The sequence below is a fragment of the Cataglyphis hispanica genome, chromosome 17, assembly GCF_021464435.1.
Source record: "Cataglyphis hispanica isolate Lineage 1 chromosome 17, ULB_Chis1_1.0, whole genome shotgun sequence".
Lineage (NCBI taxonomy): Eukaryota > Metazoa > Arthropoda > Insecta > Hymenoptera > Formicidae > Cataglyphis > Cataglyphis hispanica.
The window spans coordinates 3447818-3472793 of record NC_065970.1 but is presented as its reverse complement, the minus strand read 5'-3'; the positions used below and the strand labels follow the sequence as shown (position 1 = coordinate 3472793).

Genomic DNA, 24976 nt, shown 5'->3' with positions numbered 1-24976 from the left:
ATCGATCGATCGCACAGATATGTCGGGCCCCGATTCTTTAGTTCTCCCACGGACTTTGCCTTCTATGCCCTGTCGAGCGCCTACATGCATGCACACGTTGATAAACGCAAAAGTAACGTTGACGTCACACGTCCATACATGGTCTTCATCGTGAAAACCATGTGGGTGTCGCGCGTTATAAATTATTTCGTCTTGAACTTCTTTTCTCTCTATACTCAACATCCTTCTTCCATTTTTATCCCCGATCGCACCTAATCTGGGGGGAAAAGGACTGTCGAAACCTACAATACAATCATTATGATAGATACTATATATAAATGCACCAGAATGAGACCAATGCACAATCACATTCTTCTCTCAGTAAATATGTTGAAATACACATATTTACGATTTCTTATGTAAAATTTCCTTTTATTTTAAATACGATAACAATATTCTTTTTTAGATTATTTATTTTTCTTTAACATATACACAATTTCAGAAATAATTTCTTATCTAACTTTATCTTTTATTATCCTATTTATAAAAACACAAATTAGAATCAGAGTTAGGAAACTTTACTCGTAATATGTATATATGAAAATCCTGTGACATATTATTTCGTGATTCACGTATGTAAACACGCGAAACATATATCATTTAACGTTATAGTAATATATATAAAAATAATATACAATTGTATAAACAATAATTGTAATTGTTTGTAAATTGTACAATTGCAATAATAAACATTGTAATATTACTTGTACTGTAATTAACAGTATAAACACAATATTACAATTGTTAGGAATATAAACCAACTCATAAGTAACAATAAGAAAAAAGATAATGCAAATTATGTTAAGTGCAAACTACACATACATACACACATATATTGTATGTGTGGACAGATTATAAAGTTATCAAATATATAATAATCAAATATATAGAAAAAAAAACATGAAAAATTTTAATTATAGATACAAACATATACATATGTTTATATATTTTGGTGTAGATTCTGCATCTCTATATGTATTGAATTTTTAATGACAGTAATAATTTAGAATATTGATGTCGAATATAATTAATAATAAAAGAACAACAATAAAAGTCTTGACAGTAATAATTATTAAGAGAAAATTTATGATAATTATTACTGTGGCAAGGTAATTATTCAAGAATATGACAATTCCAAATATAAAATATAAACAAGGAATAACAATTATAACTTTTTTCATCGACCGAATTTGACATATAGATATATAGATATATTAGAGATACATTTCCACACCAAAGTGTTACTATCAATTAACTGAAATAAGAAATTTAATCATTTAAAGTATTTATATATGTGGCGATCGTGACGCAAAGAGATGTGTGTTTACTTTCTTCTATGCCAAAGATCTCAAGTTCAAATCCAGCCCGAGCTTAAAAATATCGTAGGATTTCACGGTCGCCACCTCTCGGCAGGCAATGACAAAAACCTGCTGAGAGTATCTTGCCTGCAACGGATGGCGAATGAATTAATTCACTATCTAACGCAGCCGGTCCCAAGCCCGGGTTAAAAAAGAAGGGTTCGGGGACAAGGCCAGCAACCTACCCCCGATAAGAAGCATTTGACGCTCACAGAACCGATAATTGTGCCTCGCGAGGCGAAATGATCGGAAAAAACAGGCTCTAAGCCTATTTCAAGCGGAAGAAGAAGAAGTATTTATATAATAAACTCATATCCGCTTATATCGTTAAAAAAATTAAACTATAATTAAAGATATTAAGCAAATACAGAGCAATTGTGTAATCTTCGGAAAGCAACAGATCCTGATTTTTTTTTTTAAACAAAACACATTGGTGTTCTTTCCATTTTCATACACAATCGTTCCTGCTCTTCAGCTAAATTATCCAAGCGAATATTAACTCTGCAAATAGAAACATTGCCACATAAATTATCGAAATTATAATAGATCTGCATTATTTATACCGTAATTGATCGCTTACCCTTCTATCAAGGCTCTTCCACGATAAGCTCCTAAATGAGCATAGTAAGTTGGTGCAGGATAGCTTACTGCTCTCGTACATCGTGCATACATATGGCAAAGGTAGTATGTTAATTCTTCAATATCATCTTCCGTGTAATTAGATTCATTGCATATGCATCTGTATTTTGTAGGCCTTGCCGTACCCTGCATTTAAGTAATATAAATTTTACTCACCGATTGAAGAAATACATTTCCTAAATTTGATTACTACTGATATATTTTAATGTTTCTTACAATCGATAATTATAATTATATGTTTATTGATAATATAAGTCAATTATTACATCGATTTTATATCAGTATCAGTATAGATTTTATATCTCAATGTTTTTCTTCAATGTTGAAATATATATTTGGTTATATAAAAAAATTTTATTTTCCAGATCTTACCTGAATACTCGCATGTGAAACGAGATAAAAATCGATGTGATTTGGGTGAGTAATTTCAGTATCGACAATCGTGCCTGCTTTCACATTTTTATTTTTGTCGTCCGAATCCGCATCACGCGTTGGGAAAAGACGCACATGATGTCTCTTTTGAACAACCAGGCAAGTAATTTGAATATTACCGGCCTTCTCTCTCGTACACGCACGTTTAATGGCATTTATTTCGAAGTGCATAACTTGAGCAAGTTGTCCTTCACTAACCCCATCTCTATACATTAAAATATTGTGCAATTATAGATATATGACAAATAATTTATAATCTTATAAATTTTCTGCACAACATCAAACAATGTTATTAGACAATACACACCGGTAATAGATAATTTTATTAGGCAGACGTGATGTTTTCTGCCGATAGATCTGTAGTTGCGATATTATTATTTCTTCAAGATCTAAAATCATTTCTTCTTTGGGTTGTTGAAGTCTAAGAGCAATATTATACTGGAAGGCGGAAGTATTACTACTTGCAGCAACCTAAATTAATGATATTTTTTATTAATGTACACATATTATTCATATAAAAGAAAAAAACACTATTTAATAGTTATACTCACGGCTGCTATAGAGGGTATATTAATAGCATCAGGTGATGGATGTGTCACATCGGCACCAACAAGCATACAGTCGTTACTTTTTAAACATTGTGGTCTAAAAAAAAAAAAAGAAAAATTATAGAAAAGTTAAAAATATTTTTTCATAAAACAGTAAAACACAAGTATTACTTACATAGATTGTGCATTGATTACATGATTAACACCGTTTAGTTTTGAATTTATCTTTAGAAGAATATTTTTTACTGCCGAGTAACTGTTTTTCTTCACAGTCTTAACCTTTATGCACTGTGTTAAAATACCTTCTTTTAACTCGGTAATTTGTTTTACTTTGCCTGAAATATATAAATAATTTTAAATTTGCAATCAGGATGAGAAAATATTTAGAAAGTTATACCGTATGTTGTGTTTGTATGATCTGGTATGATAACTATTATCAAGTTTAAGCCTCTTTTTGATTTAAAATAGTCACTGATTTCTGCAGTATTGTGCGATTCTAAAATTTTGAATGGAGTTTGAGGTTCTCCAATAACCATACCAACTTCGGTTGCTACAGAAATAAACAATTCAATATGAATTAATAAATACATTGCATTTTCTTATGAAAATGTCCATATAGTAATGCACAATTTCAATATTTTAACTTTTTTTTCATATACTTACCACATTGCCTCAATGACTTTACAAACTCATTTGTAAAATTGCTCATTATAATGTTACTCAAATCAAGAATAGTCCATGTGTCTTTTTCTAAATTACTAGCTCTCAGGAATGTTTGCATTTGCCATATTCCTTTGTTCACTCTTGCTATTCTTTCATTATATTGTAATACTGGTGCAGGTAAAATCCTAGCATTCACTTGTTTCATTTCTGGATTCACAGCCAGATGAAACTCTTGTTTCATAGTGAGGCTATTATTTACTTCAATCATTGCAAACTACAAATGTATTATGTTATAAATTATGACTTAATATTTTTAATACAACAATATGAAATCTGCTCTTACCGCACTTTCTATTCTTTGTTTACGAATAGGTGCAGGCGTCGCTGCGTATTTAATCATTTTGGTAGTTTGTTCTTCATCCAATTTTTTGTTAATAGACTGACCAGACACAATGGTACATAACTGTAAATATTTGAGGTAATATTTCAATCAGTCATACTCAATCATTTGTAACAAATATAAAATGGCTTACGTACTTCGGCGGGCAAATAAATTTTTTCTGCCCTATTTGTTGCGCCCACCCAAAGACAAGGCAAATCAGGATAACGCAATTTGTATTTTTTTGCTTGCGCAAAATATGTTACTATTGTTATCCTTGATCCTTCATAGGGGAATTGATGTTGAATAGCATTTGGACCTAATCCATTTAATCGATACGTTCGTTTTGTATTTGATTGACCAGGTATTTGATAAGTTACTTTTAAACCCTTCAAAAATTTCTCTATTTTATCCCGATTCCGTCTATCATTCACGTCTGCTGCAGTTAGAGAGCCTCTTGATCTCGTAAGCTCAACCATTAAATCGATAACGCTCTGAGATGTAGGAAATCCTTTATGAACAACTAAAAAATATCGAAATACAATAAATATTACACATAGATAAAATTATATTTTTTAGAAATATTTATAATTTATAAAAATAATTTACAGCCCGAAAGTTTTTGTAAAGTCTATGTATCATTTAAATGTATTAATTAATATAATATTTTACCATCTATATTTATATATGGTTTCCAGCCAAGTATAGCCGATGAAAATCCACCGCGTGATAGACTTAAACCACCACCTAATGGTTCTGAATTATCTATTTTCCAGAATAATGATCTTCCAACCTATAATAATACATAATATATTTTATATCATTAATCATATATACGCGATTTAATAAACAATAAAGAACAAGTATGTATAATGTATTTATACACATCTGTTCTATTTATTAAATCGCGTTTTGAAAAGTATAAATTTGTAAAAGAAAAATTACATTCTTATATTCAAACAATATTATAGTATTATATAATACATATACATATATTTTTTTTTGTGATATAGATGTGCAGTTAGTTTATCACGTATTACTCGTTATAATTATATAAAAATAGTATATATATATATATATATATATATATATATATATAAATTAGTTAGTCACATATTACTCGTTATAATTATATAAAAAATAGTATGTATATATATTAATTACAATCATTATTAATTACTTACACTCAAAAATCGTGATTCAGGTGCATGACGCATGATGATATCCAAAACTTGTATACTAGTTTGATCTCTGTCAGCTTCATCCAGACCAGGGCGTAAATTTTTTATCCAGCTAAGATCAATGTTAGCCACTTTCTTTAAAGTAATTTTAAATGTTCTTTGTTTCTCACGTTCAGGATCATAAACTTCAATATTAGTTTCCATCTAGATAAAATAATAAAAAAGATTACTACGATTAAGAAACAAATGAAAAATTTATTTTGTGCTTATAGAATTCCAGAATTAAATATTGATCAATTTAATTCATATACCTTATTTTTCACAGATAATTATATTATAAAAATATGCATGTATGTTGTGTATTACTTACAAAATTCTCAAAAGGTAGATCATTTGCACTGTATGCATTTTTCTTGCCATCAAATGCCGGATATCTGTTTTTAAAATTATTAGCTCTACATTGTTCAAAAACTTTTCTATATAAAGTTTTTGAAGCAATAGGCGTAATATCTACATCATAATGTACGGCATTTGTCACAAAATTTTTATTAAATATAATTTCAAACATATTCGTATAAACACGAATTGGTATTCCTTTTGTTCCAGCTTTCATAGGATCCTTCCTTCTCGGTATAGCAAGTTGATATTGTTTCATTGCACTAGACGTCATTTTTGCTTTTTGAGAGGTTTTTGCCTGCTTTAATGGATCTCTCAGAGATATTTGAGATAACTGAAAAAAAAAAAAAAAATCACTTCATGAATTGACATGAATGAGATATTAAATGAAAATCTATTTAACAGATATTCTTCATAATTATGTAAATAATTAATCCATAATTGTTGTACCTCGAATTGTGTACTTGTTGTTAGTTGCTGTTGTTGCTGTGTATCAGCTTTGCCAGTTGCTAGTTTAGAATCACCACCACCACCACCTATATTAATTGCAAAAGAATAAAAGTACAATTTTATATGTATATACAGGGTATTGTATAAATGGTGAGTAACATTTCACTAATGGATTTCTAATACTTAGAGAAGAAAAAAAAGTTACATTAGCATAAGCTCAAAAATGATTAGTTTCTGAGTTATTAAAGTTTTTGTGACACAATTCTCGTCACATCGTCTTAAGCGGCAGATATGCGTGCATTCGCAATTCGTTTATAATTCGTGAATAATGTAGATGGAGGATTCGTCAAATTCAACTACATATTTCTTTATACCGTTCACGAATTACGAATCACAAATTGCGAATATGTACATAGTCTAGTGCTAGCTCTTTAGAGGAAATGTTCAATATATCTCAATACAAGTCTTAGCTCATTATCTCATTGAACTCCACGCTTCTAAATTTCTGGCGTGACGCGTATCATCTAATGAATTGGATGATACTAAAAGTATGAAAAAGTATGTTTCAGCATTCTTCAACATTCGTTCAGCGACTCACGTACAACAGAATATTCGTGTATATATAAAAAAATGTGGAACTCTAAACAAGACAAATACATCGCGAGAATAGGCCAACATAGGCCTAAACATAGGCCAACGATTGCTTGAAAAACATCATCGATGTCTTTAAATGGGTCTAAGACGGTAAATTTTGGTTTCTCAAAAACTTTAATAATTCAGAAACTAATCATCATTTCCGGACCTATGTTGATATAATTTTTTTTCTTCTCTAAGCATTAGAAATTCATTACTAAAGTTTTGCCCACCTTTTATGAAACTCTCCCTCCTGTACATGCACAAGTATATATGTACACAGAATTGAGATAATTGTCGCTAAAGATTTCTCCCAAACATCCATAAGTTTTAGCCAATAATATAGACTTATGTGACACATATATAAAAAAATTCATAAATTTATGTAAAATATTTTAACGGTACATTTTTAAAATTAGATATATTGAAAAAATATTTTACATGGAACTTGGTGTGGTAGTGATTGAACCCATGCTCCTTGCTGGGATGGACCTGGCTGTTGTGGTAGTGGGCCTTGTAGTACTTGCTGTTGTGATTGAGGTTGAGTCCATGCTCCTTGCGGCTGTGGAGCTTGTGCTGTTGGTTGATGTGATTGCCCCCATGCTCCTTGTTGTTGCGGTGGACCTTGTGTTTTTGGTTGTTGTGATGATGGTGGGCCTCGTGATATTTGCTGCTGCGGGCGAGGTTGAGCCCATGCTCCTTGCGGTTGTGGAGCTTGTGCTGCTGGTTGTTGAGGTCGGCCCCATGCTCCTTGTTGTTGCAGTGGTCCTTGTGCTCCTGATTGTTGTAATGGTGGTGGTGCTTGCTGCTGTGATCGAGGTTGGCCCCATGCTCCTTGCGGTTGTGGAGCTTGTGCTGCTGGTTGTTGCGGTCGGCCCCATGCTCCTTGTTGTTGCAGTGGTCCTTGTGCTCCTGATTGTTGTAATGGTGGTGGTGCTTGCTGCTGTGATCGAGGTTGGCCCCATGCTCCTTGCGGTTGTGGAGTTTGTGCTGCTGGTTGTTGTGATCGGCCCCATGCTCCTTGTTGTTGCAGGGGACTTTGTGCTCCTGGTTGTTGTGATGATGGTGGGCCTCGCGATACTTGCTGCTGCGGGCGAGGTTGAGCCCATGCTCCTTGCGATTGTGGAGCTTGTGTTGCTGGTTGTTGCGGTCGGCCCCATGCTCCTTGTTGCAGTGGTCCTTGTGCTCCTGATTGTTGTAATGGTGGTGGTGCTTGCTGCTGTGATCGAGGTTGGCCCCATGCTCCTTGTAGCTGAGGTTCAGGTTGTTGAGGTGGACCTGATGGTATTTGCTGCTTCTGTGGTAAACCCTGAGCTATTTGTTTTTCTTGTTCTTTCTGCTGTGTTTGTTCCTTTCGTAATTGCTCACTAGAACTAGCTTTTGAAGTTGATGCAGTTTCTTCCTCAGTGCTTTGCTTCTTCTTTTTTCCTATAATACATATTATATATCTCTTGTACATTTTAAACATCATCAGAAAACAATTAGATTCAATTTTTCTGTTTAAAATAAACGTTCTTTCAATTTTCTCTTATAAGCACAAGAATGTATAGAAAGAAATTGTCAATATATGTTTTAAAGATAAGTTAATATAGAGCTTATTTTATGTTGCTGAAACTTCCTAAACTTCTTGCATTTAAAACAAGATATATATATTAGCGTTGGAGAGAAAGAGAGAAAAAAAAGCAGATTCTAAGTACAGAATTTTAAGTAAAAAATGCATAGAAATATAAATAGACCATTCATATATTGATTTTTGTTTATTGTCATAATATTGAGATATTATAACATTAAAACATGAAAATCAAATTATATAAACTTTGTTGAATAGAAATATGTTATTTATTTTATATAATTATTTCTATAAGCTAAAGTTCCCCTTTTAGTCCCAACAAATAATTTTAAGGTAACAAAAGAATGAATCATTATTACGTGATTAATTAATTATTGAATGATATAACTTGCGTAAAAATAAATTTGCGAAATGATCCCTTCAATGGTCGTAAGGATGACTAATATATACCTTTTCGACCCATCTTGTTTTAGTTCGTGTCAAACGAGCTTCTCAAAGATCAGATCTTTCTCAAATTACTTGCTGATTAGAATAATCTAACAATGACTTCCATATGCGTTGCAATTACGAAGATTACGATCGTTGACAAATGACGTAGATCGTCTCGCGTAAAAGTTGGATCTTGAATGTCGAAGCTCCTCGATTACAGATTCTTTTATCAACAGGATACGTACAAGAATTGTAGCACAAATAAAATTCCCCTGATTTTATGAAATCACTTTACAAAATCCCTCTCTCTTGAGAGTCTCACGGCCGTGTTTCGCACTGTCACGGCGAGAAGCAAATGGTGGTATCCCGATGTTTATATTTACAATCGTTCTGAAATATCATTGACGTGAAACGTCAGTTGACGTCTTTATCCTACCGTTGCTGCGCATGCGCGTAAAGTAGTCACAGTACTTGCTGAGTTGCGTTCCAAAATTCCCCTCCAGCTTCCGATTGACTAATCGGGATAAAGGAAACAAAAAATTTCTTGATTTCTACTGGTCAATGAAAAGTTTGTTCCGAGAAGTAAATTTTGGAACGCGCATACTCGGGTGCACGAATGAAATCGGCCATATTGTTCAGAGGTGCCAGCGACAATCTCCATGAGAACTGCGCGTTCGCTTTCGATTGCGAGAGTGTGTGTGCACATAACCAATCTTGTCGATCTCGAGATCGACGGTAATGTTTATAAATATTCGAATTTGACATATGTTAGGCGAGATCGGTGGACAAGCTCGTCGAATTTTTACGCGAATTTATTCTATCTTCCGCGATGCGTCTTGAAGCTATGCCGTTAATGTGATAGACCGTCGAAGGTCGAGGAAAATCGGACGTTGAGAAAATGACAACTGGCCAGAGCGGGCACGATCATTCTCTCGCTATCAGGCAGGAAATACAACGTTTCGAGAGCGTTCATCCGTCGATATATGCCATTTATGATCTAATAGAGCTCGTGCCCGATGCGCACATCGCGAAGCAAATTCGCGAGCATGTCGTGGCGATAGAAGGTATGTATGTACATTCTCGATGATTTTATATTCCACTCCTCAGTGGTGTAAATATTCATTCTATACAACGATAATTGGCATATATTATAAAAAATAGTATAGTAATATTATATTAATAATATTAGTAATATTATATTAATATTGTTACTTTATATACTATTACTCCATAATGTAAATTTGTGCTTCAGATTCCTTCGTCAATAGTCATGAATGGACCCTGGCGAGGGATGTTCCAGAATTGCATTTGGGAATCATTGGTTCCTCAGACTCGGGAAAATCGGCTCTTGTTCACAGGTACCTTACTGGCTCCTTTATGCATGAAGAATCGCCAGAAGGTGGTCGTTTTAAAAAGGAAATTTTTATTAATGATCAGAGTTATCTACTTTTAATCAGAGATGAAGGTGGTGTGCCAGAGGCTCAAGTATGCAACAAAATCACATTTTATTTTACATATTAAAATAATACAATAATTGAGCTGATTGTTAATATAACTAATAAATCTTATTGGTTTCAGTTTTCGTCTTGGATAGATGCTTTATTACTCGTATTCAGTTTAGAAAATGAAGAGAGCTTTTCTATAGTTTGCAGTTTTTATAATAGAATGTGTTCTTTTCGGAATATGTCAGAAGTACCAAAAATACTTGTAGGTGTACAAGGTGCGTACATTGTACGCATACAAAGTGTACATTTTCTTACAGAATTTTTTTTATTTATTACAAATATCATTTTGCTGAATTCTTAATTTTCTAGATTCGATTAATGACAGTAATCCTCGTGTTATAAAAGATGTTAGACCGCGAAAACTGGCTTGTGATCTAAGATGCCCTTATTATGAAACATGCGCTATTTATGGCTTAAATGTTGAAAGAGTATTTCAAGATGGTAAGAATATATATTATTTACAAAAAAATAATCATATATATATATATATATATATATATATATATATATATATATATATATGTAGTGTAGTGTGCGCGCATATGCGTGATGTGTGTGTGTGTGTGTGTATATACATATATATTTTATCAATTATAAAACATTACATATTTTGGCAACACTGCTTAATAACAAAAATTTTTAGTGTGTCAAAAAATCATACGTAATATATCGATGAAACATTTTCCATGTGATGTATGCCAACACAGTACAGAGAATGATATTAAGTTTCCAGTCCCTGTTACTTCTAAAAATGTGCAACTTCAAAACAAAGAGATGGAGACCTCAAATTCATTGAAAGTAAATGCGAATAATTTTATCTGCAGCTAATTTTATCGCAGCTATAAGCAAATAATTGAAAATTAAGATTATTAAAACATTTCATTCTTTAATAGATTACGGAAAAAGACGAAGATTGTCGATCGATTCATAATAATTCCGTGCCCAACGATTCGGGATTGCTAAATGATAATTTTCATGATGTACAAAATCAACATGGGGAATTACGAACGTCGATTTTAACACCAACTACTATTAGGTTTAAACAATACAATCTTTCTTTTTTTTTTTACTTCCCCAAATATTGTATTGATCTAACAACTAATACATATTTTTTTATTTTCCAGGAAATTTAGAAGAAAATCGAATATATTTACACCATCTAAAAAGGAGAAATACATGGGCGAAATGGGTGTTGGTAGAGAAATACCAGTTAAACAAGGTTACTTGTTTAAACGAAGTAGCAAATCTTTGAAGGAATGGAAGAAGAAGTATGTTACATTGTTAGAGGATGGTCGTTTGACGTATCATTCAAGCTTACATGTAATTATTCATTATTACATAAAATTTATTACTATTTTACACTTATTTATATGATCTGATTTACAAGAAGACATTTTCAGGATTATATGAACGATAGTAATGGCAAAGAAATACTTTTGCAATATGTTACTGTGAAGGTGCCTGGTAAAACACCAAAAGGTTCCAAGTCCTACAATGCTCAAGGTATTATACCTTTTCATACTTTTTACAAGTATATTTAAAATTTTTTATATAATTTTATCTATTGTAAAATATGGCTTTTTTCAGAAGACAGTTTCGAATTTTCTATTATCTCCTTGGAAAACAAAACTTGGCACTTTGAGGCAAACAATGCTGAAGATAGAGACAACTGGATTGCTGCAATAGAGCAACAAATCCTATCGAGCTTACAAAATAGCGACGGCGATAAGAAGAATGAAACCGACGCTTTTAAGATGCATTGTATAAAGAACAAAGTTTCAGGAAATGATGCATGCGTCGACTGCGGTGCACCGAGTAAGTGAAGATTTTTTTCTTACTAATTATCGTAGAATCAATTATATCGCGCGAATTACATGTCTTTATTTATTTTAGATCCCGATTGGGCCAGTCTTAATTTGGGTGTGCTGATGTGCATCGAGTGTTCTGGTATTCACAGAAATTTAGGTTCGCACATATCTAAAGTTCGATCATTAGATTTAGATGATTGGTCGTAAGTATAATGCAAAACTTTGTACACGTGCTACATAACACGCGTTTAATTAAGTTGTTTCTTGTATTAATAATATCCTTTATTTAAAAATACATCTTTAACAATGATTTTAGCGCAGGTCACCTAAGCGTCATGCTAGCCCTCGGCAACGATATAGCTAACAGTATCTGGGAATATTGTTTAAATGGGAAGCAAAAGCCAGCCTCAGATTCATCTAGGGAAGAGAAAGAACAATGGATAAGATGGAAATACGAAGACAAACTCTTTCTACCACCGATTAATCCGAACATTTCTTTAGGGAAATTGCTCATCGATTCTGTTTGTCGGTAAGATACTTATTTAATGATACATATTTAATGAAATTTATGGAATTTGAAATCAGTTAATTGTGTATATTCTTGCAATCTGTCATCTTTGAATATACAGAGGAGATATGCGAGCATTCACATTATGCTTGGCCCGGTGTAGTTACGAGGATATAAATATTTCGGTTAGCACGGAAGATCTGAGAACACCGTTACATTTGGCATGCGCAACCGGAAATTTAGCAATGGCGCAACTTTTAATATGGGTATGTTTTTTCTAGCTTTAGTTGAAACGGAGATGTGGAATTTATGCTCTAGTTAGGTCATTGCAAATTTTGCAGCATAAAGCGAATCCACAGAATCTAGATCATGAAGGACGAACATGCATGTCGTATGTGCGAGCTTTGGAAAGAACGCTTGACAATTCGTCTGACTCTATGGAAATGCAGAAGCTCCTCGAGGTATTAGAACAAGCAAGTGTCTCTGGTATGGACGATGCAGATGCATCTCAGTATTAAAGCCCGAAAAAAAAAAAAATATGCCTTAATCACCCTGCCTGCATTTTTCATAATGACACGTTATGATACGTTGTTAATACTTGTGTACTTACTTATATATAAAGCCATGCTTTATTTAGTGGCTAACAAGAAAAGATTTTATCGTTTTAAAGTGACATTGGTTTGAGAAAGCCATCAAAGTATATTGAACAAGATTGGAATATAATAATGATCAACATATAATGTTATTTATGCATTCTGTAAAAAGTTTATATTGTACGTATAACGAATTCATTTTTAATATCGAAATTTATCTCTTATTGGACGAAAATTTTAAATATCATATATACTTTTGTATATTAAAAATAATCCTTAAAAAAAAAGAAAGAAAAAACACTTTGCAATATGATATTGAAATAAGATTTGTGTCAATCTTGGAGAATGACTAATTGCATGCTCGAGTGTATATTGTCAATGACTGAGAGTACAAACACTCATAAATGTAGTTATATTTATATACCTAATACATGTAATTGTATTTGACAAGTGCTTTTATATAAGTTTTATTTTATTAATTATTAATTAAATGTTTTAATTATTTTCAACATTATGTTCAATTTATTCAAAATTGTATCAGCTCTGAAATTTTATTTTGTTTCTCCAACATTAATGCAGAAGCATTGCGTTTCATAGTTTTTTATATTTCGTCGATGATGATGTTGCGCTTATACCATAAACCAGACTTTCTTCCTGTGTATTTGCATTATCTGAAAAGAAAGAAAGACAAACAGAATAGATAAGTAAACTACAATAAGAATTCAATCATATATAGCACAACACAAATTTTCGAAGATTTTAATTGATACTTTAATTGAAACTATTTGCTTTACCAATAGGATACATATCCATTGGAAAAATAGGCATTTTACTATAATAAGTAGTAGTTGTTAGTTTCAATGCGGCAGACTGAGATGAAATAGAGGTTCTGCATACAGAAGGATCCCTGAAATAAAATTAATATATATACGTGAGTTTTATATACCATTTCCTACAATTATATATTATTTCATCTGCACAAAGAAAAAAAAATGCTTTTGAACATTTTTATATGAATGACACTATAAGATTGAATCTACATACATCTTGTTTAACTCATTAACTAATTTGTTGGGTAGAGGCATCATTAAAGTAAAAATTCGGCTACACAGTTCAGTGTAATCTTGCAAAGGAGACTGTGCAGAAACAAATTCTTTGTAAGCATAAGCAAATAGATCTTGCAAATTTTCAATTGAACATTCTAGATGCCCTTCAATAAGTAACATGCATTCCAAACAAAGATGAATTTGTGCCAACGTAACCAATTTTTTTCTACAATAAAATTACATTAATGTTAATTAAAAATATAATCTTTTTAATTTATAGATAAATATTCCTGTGTATATATGTGTGCGCATTACCTATAATTTTCCGTATTGAACATTCCAGAAGATATATCTATTAATTTCTGTCGTACATCGTGTAAATCAACAAATCGCGCTCCTCTCAAGATATATAAATAGTCTCGTCTAAGCTTTTCAAATCCCATATCTACAATAAGTTCTAATGGTACGCTTCCTGCTAGTAAATGGGATATTGTATCTTGATGATGCAGATTAGAAGTACATTTTATAAGTCTTGTTGAATTTGTGTCATTGATCTGACAAAGATGCAAAAAGGACTTGTGTAAAAATTTATTTTTTTTATTGTATCATTGAGATGATACATGAGAATATACATTGAGATATATGACATAATATATGAATATTTTGATGATGTAATTGCAGATAGGAATATATTTTTGATTACCTGTGGTATAAATTCCTGTTCAAAAATTTTCTCCAGAATTATTTCAATACAGTTTATCATTTGTGAATATTGTGAAGTCTCTTTTTGTATATGTTGAAATGAAAAAAAGACAAAATTAATAAGTATATATATATATATATATATATATATATATATATATATATATATATATATATATATAATCAATTTTTGCTCGCAAAGAAAAAGCTTACTCATAAGTATTTCCCACAAATGATCAGTAAAATCTACATTGTCTCTCAAAAATACATTTTGCACTCGTTCTAATAGTTTTGCATCAATATCAATATTTTTCTTATTTATATGATCAATTCCCTTGACATTGCTTTTATTAGATCTTTTGAAATTAAAGTCTCCATTTAACAAAAGATTTAATTCTTCCATTATAACATTATATTCCTACAATATTAAAGTGCATAATACAATAAATGAAGTGAAAGAAAATTATATAAAATTAGAACATATTTATAGAAAATACAGAAATCTGTCTACCTTTGAATATGGTGTCGAAAATTTTATTGGTTTTTGCATCTGGATATTTTTTTTGTACTCATCTATTATTGATAAATATTGGACTAATAAGAGTAATTGGCATCGTAGTTCTTTTAGAAAACTATTCTTCCATCCAGCATTTATTTGAGTGATCTACAAAAATAATTGTATAAAAATAGAAACATGTTTTTATTTTTATGTAATCTATTTGTATATAATTATACATACCAAATTATTTTTTGATCTCTCGGATCTAGGATTTATTACCAATTTATTTGAATGTATTACAATGTTAATACTTCCTTCAAAATCACTTGTAGCAGTCTTATTCCAATCAATCATTTCTTGTTTTATCCCAAACAAGTCAAAGGTATTAAGCATAGATATCTTTATCTAAGAATATTAGAAATTGAGAGATATTGAAATGTCTAATTGATTATTAAATTTTTATATTACATACATCATGTTCTTGTACAAATGATTGCTTAAGATGTTCTTGTACAATTTTTTGGCGTCCATTTCTTATTGTAGTCAGAGTCGTCACACCAGTAGAAACAGCTTCTAATGTAGTAAACCAATCTTCATCAATAATGGCACCAATAAGTTTGCTTTGTTTAGGATCTTTTCCATCACAAAGAGCTAATATTGGCAAAGTATTATTATCAAGGAATTCCAGACATACATTCAATGCATTACTAGAAAAAAAAAGTTGTGTCAATTTATCATATCAAAAATATTTTAAATATTTATATATGTATCTTATATATTAATTATATATATATATATATATATATATATATATATATATATAAATTCTTATTGACTATGTACATATACTGTATATACACACCATGCATCATTTCTACTCAGTGGTAAATATGACTCCTCTTGTTTTCGCCAAATTTGTCTTGCTACAACAATAGTGTCCTCAAATTCATAATTATCAAACGAATATTTCAGAGGTGAGCCACTGAGAGATGAGTCATGTTCTAAAAAAATTTTAATCTTTATGTATTTTCAACTGTGTACAATTAATTTTTAAATTTTAATATCCTTATTACTGGTCGAATATTTGTCGCAACTTCTTTCTTCATTGTCATAGTCTGAAAATTTCGTTTCAGGAGCCTGAGTGACAGAAAGAAGCACAAGATTATATTTTATACAAAATTGTAAGAAAAAAAGTAAAATTTTATTCTTGCACTCACATTTCTGTGAAGAATGATGTAAGGATTATCCTTAAGATCTACAAACAATTCGTCTACATACGATAATTTAATTATACTAGCCCGAATATGCGGCTGTAAAATATCAGTCAAACGTTCCATTTTATTTCGCACATTCAGGTTTTAATTTGAATTATATAAATATAGAATCAAAGATGGCACCGTTACAAAGTCATCGACAAAGTGATCTCAAAGATGATCAACTATAGGTTTTTTTCACGATTGCATATAGAGTGAAAGGTTATATATCAAATCATGCCATAACATACATTTCTTTTATATATTTATATATTTGCCATTACAGTACATATATCATTATTTTGATCAAATTATAAAATATATTTTATTTACAGGAGATATAATCTTATAACATAAAATCTTATACAAATGATTCTTTTAAGAAATACTTTGCAGAATATTTTTTTAAATCCCCTTACAGCATGACTCATGTTTCTGGATGCGGTTTGGCATGAAAGTTCTCTTACATTTTTTACAACGGATGAGTTGCGCAATATGTTCTTGCCAATCAACTTTTTCTTCGTTTATATCTGAAACTGATTATATAGAAAATATAATTGTTAATCTTTGTCTAATGTATCTAAAGAATAAATTTTTAAACATGCAAACAAGTATAAATAAACAATAAGAATTTATTTTATTAATTTCTTTAACGTGACTGGGCTTTTCTCAATAGAATCTTAATTAATTATCTTTAATTATCAACATATTAAAAATTTAAACAAAATATAGTAACATATATAGAACATATATAGTACATATATGAAAGTAACATGACCAGGAAAGAAAATTCACAAATGAAAAAATAATAATGACATTGATTAATAAAACATACCGTGAGTAGATGTTTCTCCTGATGTCTCCTGAGTCTCAGTTATGTCATCTTTTTCAAATTTTTTATTAGTTAAAATTGTTTGTATCGATTCATGTTTTAGCTCTGGAAACATTTCCTGTAAAAAGATGGATAAAATTACATTACCATTTATTGAATATAAAAATAGAAACATATAAAGATATATATATGTTCCCATATTTTTACATTTTTGCGCAATGGAAAATATAATTGTATTAAAGGCAAAAAAATATCATGCAAAAAAATTTTTTATTCAATAAGATTTATGGAACCAACAATAAAAAAGAAAATTTAATTCAAATTTCTTACCATTAAAAATTCATTGTTTGAATAAAAGTCATTTTCATTTATTTCTATAGCTTCATGTATATCATTTTTAGTATCATTTTCATCATCTCCTGATTTCTATAATAAATAAAATTAATTTTAATATAGAATATTTTAAAAAACTTTATAGATCTATAATAAAATAATCCCCATAATATTACCTCGTTTTGGCATGTATTGTGTTTGCAATTACACAAAAAATTGCAATTTTTTCTTCTCTTTACACATCCACATGTACGTGAAGCACATCTACCTTTACATTTACAATTAAATTTCATATCCCTTTTAGTATTACTTCGGATATAAAGTTGTTTAAACTCTGTAGAAATTTCGTCACATTGTTTATTTCGCATTGCCTGCTCAGTTTGCGAGCGAAAGTATTTTAAACATTCTTGCCATATAGTTTTACAATACATTTCAAAATCTGTTTGCGTTCCAATACTTCTTGTGCTAAAAAATTAAATCTTTATTATTCCATTCTATTTCTATTAATTTTTTCTTTTATTTACCTAGATAAATTTTCACATTTTCTTATTCTCTCCATTTTTCTTCTCAATATTCAATCACGAGCGTGTATTCACTCAACGGATTTTAACGAATCCGACGGTTATCCTTTAAATATATATGCCTGTCTCTGGAGATATTCTTTTTTTGACAAGAAAGAAACGTCTCGCATACGATTGGCTATCGAATAGAGATACTTTCTGGACTTCAGAAATTTCTTATTAGGTTACCAATAGCATGAGAGCTTTGTACTGATTGGTCGCTATTGCAAGTACTTTTTTGAAACTTTAAAAAAGATTTTTTATTTTATAGCCAATGGGCAGCTAATGCTCCGTCTATTCGATATATTCAGAAAACACACACAAGAAGGATCACTGTAACAGATGATACAAAAAAGAATTTATCTATTGTTCAAAACCTCGTGACGCAGGTTATGTTAGATATGTTTGTAAACGATGTAAATTTGGTGGTATCTTAAAATTTCAATAGAAGAGTTAGAAATTGTTAATTACTTTACGATTCGCCAATATAATGTAAGCAAAATACTAAGACTAATACTTTAACACTAAGAGACTAATTTTCAAATATTGAGAAGATAAATGTTACAGGAATTTATAAAAATGCTCGTTAAGTTTGAAAAGATAATAAGCTGTTCCTCAGAACATCCATCGTACCCTGCTGCTAATCTTCTTCAATGTAATTCAGAAAATTGGAAGGCCACATGGCGATGTGCCAAGCCGGGAGAAATGCTGGCCCAAGTCATATTTCAGTTAGTTGAGCCTTCTTACATTACGGGAGTTGATATTGGCAATTTTCAGAGTTGTGTAGTAATTGTCACTGGATCTACATCATCTGAACCAGACAATTGGATAGTTATAGTGAATCACAAATTTATGACAAATGATGAAGCAGCCAATAATAAATTCAAGGATCAAGTACAATTATTTACGAAAAGAGAATTAAATCCAGATATTTTGAAAATTAAATTTGATCGAATCAAAGTCACTTGCATGCAATCGGCAAATTTAAAAGTCTTGTTTGGATTGTCATATATTATTTTAAGATCAGATCCTACAGTTGATTTAGGCTTAGATATATTTGGCAAGTTTAAATTGAAACAGCCACATATCATGAAGACACCTTTGGAGATCATGAAAGAGAGAATTCTTAATAAAACGGAAAATAAAAAGATAGATTATAAGGATGAGTTACGCGAACAAATAAAAAGGAACTCAATAGAAAATTTTGCTAAATGTCAAGAGGAGCCTAAACCTATAAAGAGACCATTATTAGAAAAATTAGAAGCTGGGAAAGCTGATGAAGTTTTTGGAAAAAATGATAAGACTCAGCTGCATTCAAAAAATAAGGATAAAACGTGTACTAAAAACAGCAGAAATGCAGAAAATGTATCAAATGGAAAAACAGTTGTCACAACTCCTTTTGGAGACACTGTGCCTTTGACATTCGTTCATAAAGGTAACAAGAATGATACAAAAAATATTACTCAGGATTCTTGTAAAAAAAGGTCTTTAAGCAAATTGGAGGATTCATTAAACACACAATATGATAAAAAGAAAAAACAAGTGTTCTAATTGTTGTAAAGATTCGCAAGATCAGTTGTGCAATACTTGTCAACGATTACCAGCACCCTCTACTGAAAGTATTGCTTTAAAAGCAAATGTTTCTGTAAAATGCAAAAAACAATTTAAAGAATTGTTCAGTGATGCCACATTCTCTCTCAGTGGATATGTTAATCCGCAGAGAGATGAAATTAGAAGGAAAGCTCTTAGCATGGGTGCCAAATACATACCTGATCCAAATACAACTAATAAAAAATGTACTTATTTGATCTGCGCTTTTAAAAATACACCAAAATATCAGCAATTTAAAAATCATACAAAAATTGTCTCTCATGTTTTTATTGAAGAATGTTTTGATAAAAAGATAAGGTGTGGTATCATCATATTTGTTTATATCACAACATTTATAGAAGTATTATAAAAAAATATTAAAGTGTTTTGTGCTTTATAGATTTCCTTGGCGGCTATATGCTTTAGATCAAAAAGACAAATCACAACCTGAAAGTGAAGAAGAAATCGATGGTAATCAACCAGAATCTGTATATGATATGGATACTGATGCTGAATCTGATTATTAATATTTAAATTTAATTTAACATTTAGCAATCCTCGACTTCTTTCTGACATGATTATATCTTGATAATTATTAATAAATATATTTTTTTTATATATATACTTGTTTTTATGTAGCTGTATTTTTCATTTTCTTTCTTTCTATAGATATGCATAAGGCATATCTACAGAAATATAATTTATTAATGTGAAAAATTCATCACATATTGCATCTGATTGCATTCGATATCCAATATATGTATATACATAATATATGTATATATGTAATAAAATGCCAGTGTACATTAAGTGTAATAATAAAAATGACTGTATGCGTGCGTGTGTATAAGAAATGTAATTTAACAGCAAAAGCGATTGCTTCCGATACTCGATATATATATATATATATATATATATATATATATATATATATATATATATAATGTAATAAAATGTTAGTATATATTTTGTATAATAATAAAAATGACTGTGCGTGCGTGCGTATGTACAAAAGTAGTGTAAGCGAAAGCGATTGCGTCTAATATCCGATATTACGTAATAAAATGTCTATGTATATTATTACGTAATAAAATGTCTATGTATAATAATAAAAACGACTGCGTGCAAAATGTAATTAATGGCGAAAGCGATCAATCTATTTTTACCTGCGAATGCGTATAAAGTCATATTATATTGCGGAATCGAATAGATTAATGTACTTTCTATCTTAGAAAATACATTAAATAATTTCTTTTTCTTTTATTATTTGATAAAACACCGATGATAAAAAGCGCAAAATGTAAAAGAATTATGTATATTTATAAGAGAATCGATAATACTCTGTAAAATATATTTTGTAATTTTGAAAAGTATTGAATAAACTGCATTATTAATAATACAAAACGCATATGTCTTCTAATTGAACATACCCATCAATTTCCACACATCCATTTCCCACATATCTTCTTTTTTTTAATTAAATCAGTAAAAAGATAGCATTAGAAATAGAAAAACCTTAAAAAATTGAAGTTTGAAATTTGCAAAAGTATCAGAACATCAGCAAGGAGATAACATAAATAAACTTTAAAAAAGCGCGAAAAATTGAAATTTCGAACTCCGCAAAAGTATCAGGAGAACATGATCAGCAAAGAGGTGGCGTATCAGGAGAACATAATCAGCAAAGAGGTGGCACAAATTAAAATTTTAAAAAGCGCGAAAATTTGAAGCTTTGTAATCCGCAAAAGTATCAGGAGAACATGATCACCAAAGAGGTGGCGTATCAGGAGAACATAATCAGTAAAGAGGTGGCACAAACTAAAATTTTAAAAAGCGCGAAAATTTGAAGCTTTGAAATCCGCAAAAGTATCAGGAGAACATGATCACTAAAGAGGTGGCGTATCAGGAGAACATAATCAGCAAAGAGGTGGCACAAACTAAAATTTTAAAAAGCGCGAAAATTTGAAGCTTCGAAATCCGCAAAAGTATCAGGAGAACATGATCACCAAAGAGGTGGCGTATCAGGAGAACATAATCAGTAAAGAGGTGGCACAAACTAAAATTTTAAAAAGCGCGAAAATTTGAAGCTTTGAAATCCGCAAAAGTATCAGGAGAACATGATCAGCAAAGAGGTGGCGTATCAGGAGAACATAATCAGCAAAGAGGTGGCACAAACTAAAATTTTAAAAAGCGCGAAAATTTGAAGCTTTGAAATCCGCAAAAGTATTAGGAGAACATGATCACCAAAGAGGTGGCGTATCAGAAGAACATAATCAGCAAGGAGGTGGCACAAACTAAAATTTTAAAAAGCGCAAAAATTTGAAGCTTCGAAATTCGCGAAAGTATCAAAATTTTTTTTTTTTTTTGTTTTGCGAAGGAAGAGAAAAATGCATTATGCATTCCCACCGGCCGGTCCGGTAGGATATGCGGGACTCGCACCCGCTAAAAAACTCTCCCTGTAAGGCCAAAGTCTTTGGCCTTCCACCGAACTTACACAAATTTAAATTCTGAGATTAATGACATCATTGCATTGTCTTTGCCAATAAAAGACTTGAATTTATAGTAAATTATAGGCTGCGGTCGGGAAGTCGCTAAAAATGCTTTGAAGCATTACATTAACCAATCAGAATAAAGAAATCTTTGCTCTTTTTATCCTGATTGGTCAATCAAATGCTTCGAAGCATTTCTAGTATCTTCCCTCAGCCATAGTGATTAATTAATCCAAATTGGAAACCCATCCATTCGGAAACGCTATAAGCGCTTTCTTTGCTGAACGCGGCCATTATAAATAAAAATTTGACATTTTAAAAACTTTAATTTTCTTTTCTTTTCTTATTTACAATATATAATAAAAATTAATATCTAAAAATTGTTTGTAATAATTAATTACTATGGAATTAATTGCATACACATATGTATGAATGAAGTACAATTAAAAGTTAACAAAAATTGAAGACTATATTCTTTGTAATTTTATAATACAAAAGTTTGGCATAAAACATCAAAATTAATTTTTTCAGAATTATATGCAATATTCTTGGCAAGAAAAAAATTGTCACAATTTGCCATTTTATAATTTGGATTTGGAAATTTGGAAGCAATAAACTGCAACTTGAATATAGTTGTGTCAGTAATGGCGTGTGTTGTGATAAATTTGCAAGCTAATCCATTAGAACATCAGATGACAGATACTAATATGTTTGGCTTCGAAGCTTTGCACAAAGTACATTGTAAAGAAATTAATAAAAAGCAAGATGTAATAATCTTATTAATACACTGGTATTTAACGAAGTGTGGATTCCGTTGCATTGGCATCGGAGATGAAGTAAGTCCTGACTTAAATATCCTGCAATATATTGCGTCACATTTTGCAATAATATCGAAATTCTATATATCTTATATTTTTCCATCATAATAGCATCTTTTGTGTGTAATATTTGTTTAGCTGCTTTTATAATTCTAACCTATAAAAAATAAACACAATATACTAGTATATTTTTATAATTTATTCCATATAATTTGTTTAGATTTATAGCTAAGATACATATACACACAATTTTATGTCAGAATTCATCAGATTCCTCAGATTTTTTATGTATAATGTTAATACTTAAGGAATAATTATTCTAAAAATGATAAATTTATATTTTTTAGAAAGCTTTTGATGCATCTCAGAAAGGATCTGAATTACTTCCAGAAGGATGGAATTCGCAAACTAGTTATACATTACGTTATATTAAGGATGAAAAATTATATATACTTCTTGGAATCAAATCAGATATGGATCTGTTATTAAACTTAGTGGTAATTTATGATAATTATTATTAATTAAATTCCAAAAAGAAAATTAATGATTAAAATACTGTTCACACAATTTATATTATTCAATATTATATTTTTACAGAGACACCATGACGATTCTATCTCTAATATTCAGTTCTCTATTGAAGAAACTGTAATTTCATATTCTGGGCTTTTAGAAACTATGATACCATCATATCACACAATTTTATATAACATGCAAAAAGATTTTATAGGTGCAATATATTCTGGAAATACTAAAGAGGTAGCAACTCAAACAAACTCGAGCAACTCACATTCCTTTTCCATTAAATTAAATGAAAATCAAAGAATGAGACGGCCAATAATTAGGTAATCAGACATCAATTTGATTAAAATATATGTGTATATCAATACACTTTTTTTTATATCTATATAGATTCTTGAATTTCAAAGTCGAAGATCTGCAATATAATTTTTATAACTATTATAAAATATCAGCAATTATTTATAATCAATGAATGTGGATTATTACAACAAATTTCTAGTCTCTTATTTTTTTTATTTTTAATATTCTTTTTTAATGGTTTTTATATGTTTAGTTTTTATTAGATATAGTTTAGTTATTATTAGATGTACTCTTTAAAGTAATTTTTTTATCTATAAATATATAGTGAACATGATCCTGAACATGATCCTGAAAGAGTAGGAGTTAGAGATCTTAATCCGTTTGGACAAGGCGGTGGCATGATATTCAATCCTTTTCCTTATCGTCCCGCTAGACCTAGTTTAGGAGTACCTGGAAGATTGCCACCGTATGTCACATTTATTATATATCTACACATTTTCCAGTTATAAGAATCATCAATTTAGATATTATATTGCAGAGGTGCAATACCACCTGGCGCAAGATTCGATCCCCTTGGTCCACCTGATGTGGAGCCATTAAGACCGTATGCCCGTAGACCCGACGACGACCATTTTCCTCCTCCAGGATTTGATATGTTTGATTGATTTTATACTTAATTATGTGTATCCGGATATTGTTAAAAAAAATATAAAACTTAATATAAAATTTAATACAAAATATTAACTTGTAAAAAGAATTGAAAGAAATGCTAAGAGTTAATTAATACTGTGTAAATAATATTGTTTTTTTTTAACAATAAAAAATAATATTTCCTTTGCAATATTTTTATTTAATATTTGGAATGAAATTGCTCGAGATAGATATCTTTTCCCTAGAACAAAAT

The 24976-nt window shown here is 30.5% G+C and overlaps 5 protein-coding genes across 9 annotated transcripts; 3 read left to right on the top strand and 2 right to left on the bottom strand.

The window, feature by feature from the left end:
• Positions 1-434: 434 nt before the first annotated feature.
• On the bottom strand, positions 435-9102 carry LOC126855832 (protein argonaute-2-like). 5 transcript variants are annotated; one of them, XR_007688291.1, is made up of 17 exons: positions 8739-9102; positions 7160-8146; positions 6086-6171; positions 5610-5969; positions 5243-5443; positions 4731-4851; positions 4217-4581; positions 4023-4142; positions 3680-3953; positions 3414-3566; positions 3192-3351; positions 3020-3113; positions 2776-2939; positions 2409-2673; positions 1978-2162; positions 1583-1898; positions 435-1484 (listed from the first exon to the last, which is right to left on the bottom strand). XR_007688291.1 is itself a non-coding variant. In XM_050603827.1 (17 exons), the coding sequence occupies exons 1-17, from the start codon at positions 8749-8751 to the stop codon at positions 1814-1816; spliced, it is 3498 nt and encodes a 1165-aa protein (XP_050459784.1). In that variant the 5' UTR covers positions 8752-9102; the 3' UTR covers positions 435-1813. The 5 variants fall into 5 exon arrangements, 3 of the variants coding, with proteins under 3 accessions (XP_050459784.1, XP_050459785.1, XP_050459783.1); XR_007688292.1 differs by having other exon boundaries at positions 435-1332; positions 1701-1898; XM_050603827.1 differs by having other exon boundaries at positions 435-1898; positions 7160-7621; positions 7757-8146.
• Positions 9103-9351: 249 nt separating this feature from the next.
• On the top strand, positions 9352-13642 carry LOC126855842 (centaurin-gamma-1A). The gene is made up of 13 exons (XM_050603854.1): positions 9352-9781; positions 9970-10202; positions 10296-10437; positions 10532-10663; positions 10866-11020; positions 11116-11258; positions 11347-11542; positions 11623-11725; positions 11810-12037; positions 12116-12233; positions 12347-12559; positions 12660-12804; positions 12880-13642. Exons 1-13 carry the CDS (start codon positions 9616-9618, stop codon positions 13054-13056), a joined length of 2151 nt encoding a protein of 716 aa, XP_050459811.1. The 5' UTR covers positions 9352-9615; the 3' UTR covers positions 13057-13642.
• Positions 13643-13667: 25 nt separating this feature from the next.
• On the bottom strand, positions 13668-18505 carry LOC126855843 (protein zwilch homolog). Its single transcript, XM_050603855.1, has 16 exons — positions 18321-18505; positions 17973-18261; positions 17794-17889; positions 17467-17581; positions 16596-17167; positions 16452-16515; positions 16241-16379; positions 15851-16085; positions 15619-15783; positions 15391-15543; positions 15093-15297; positions 14881-14960; positions 14493-14731; positions 14176-14403; positions 13926-14038; positions 13668-13802 (listed from the first exon to the last, which is right to left on the bottom strand). Exons 5-16 carry the CDS (start codon positions 16713-16715, stop codon positions 13723-13725), a joined length of 1821 nt encoding a protein of 606 aa, XP_050459812.1. The 5' UTR covers positions 16716-17167; positions 17467-17581; positions 17794-17889; positions 17973-18261; positions 18321-18505; the 3' UTR covers positions 13668-13722.
• Positions 18506-18653: 148 nt separating this feature from the next.
• Positions 18654-21081, top strand: LOC126855848 (uncharacterized). The gene is given in 4 exon segments (XM_050603862.1): positions 18654-18848; positions 18924-19894; positions 19896-20264; positions 20347-21081. Coding segments are annotated over 3 exon segments (1455 nt in total). The 5' UTR covers positions 18654-18848; positions 18924-18935; the 3' UTR covers positions 20474-21081.
• Positions 21082-23050: 1969 nt separating this feature from the next.
• Positions 23051-24913, top strand: LOC126855855 (proteasome inhibitor PI31 subunit). The gene is made up of 5 exons (XM_050603876.1): positions 23051-23268; positions 23598-23747; positions 23848-24095; positions 24398-24538; positions 24611-24913. The coding sequence occupies exons 1-5, from the start codon at positions 23077-23079 to the stop codon at positions 24735-24737; spliced, it is 858 nt and encodes a 285-aa protein (XP_050459833.1). The 5' UTR covers positions 23051-23076; the 3' UTR covers positions 24738-24913.
• Positions 24914-24976: the final 63 nt, after the last annotated feature.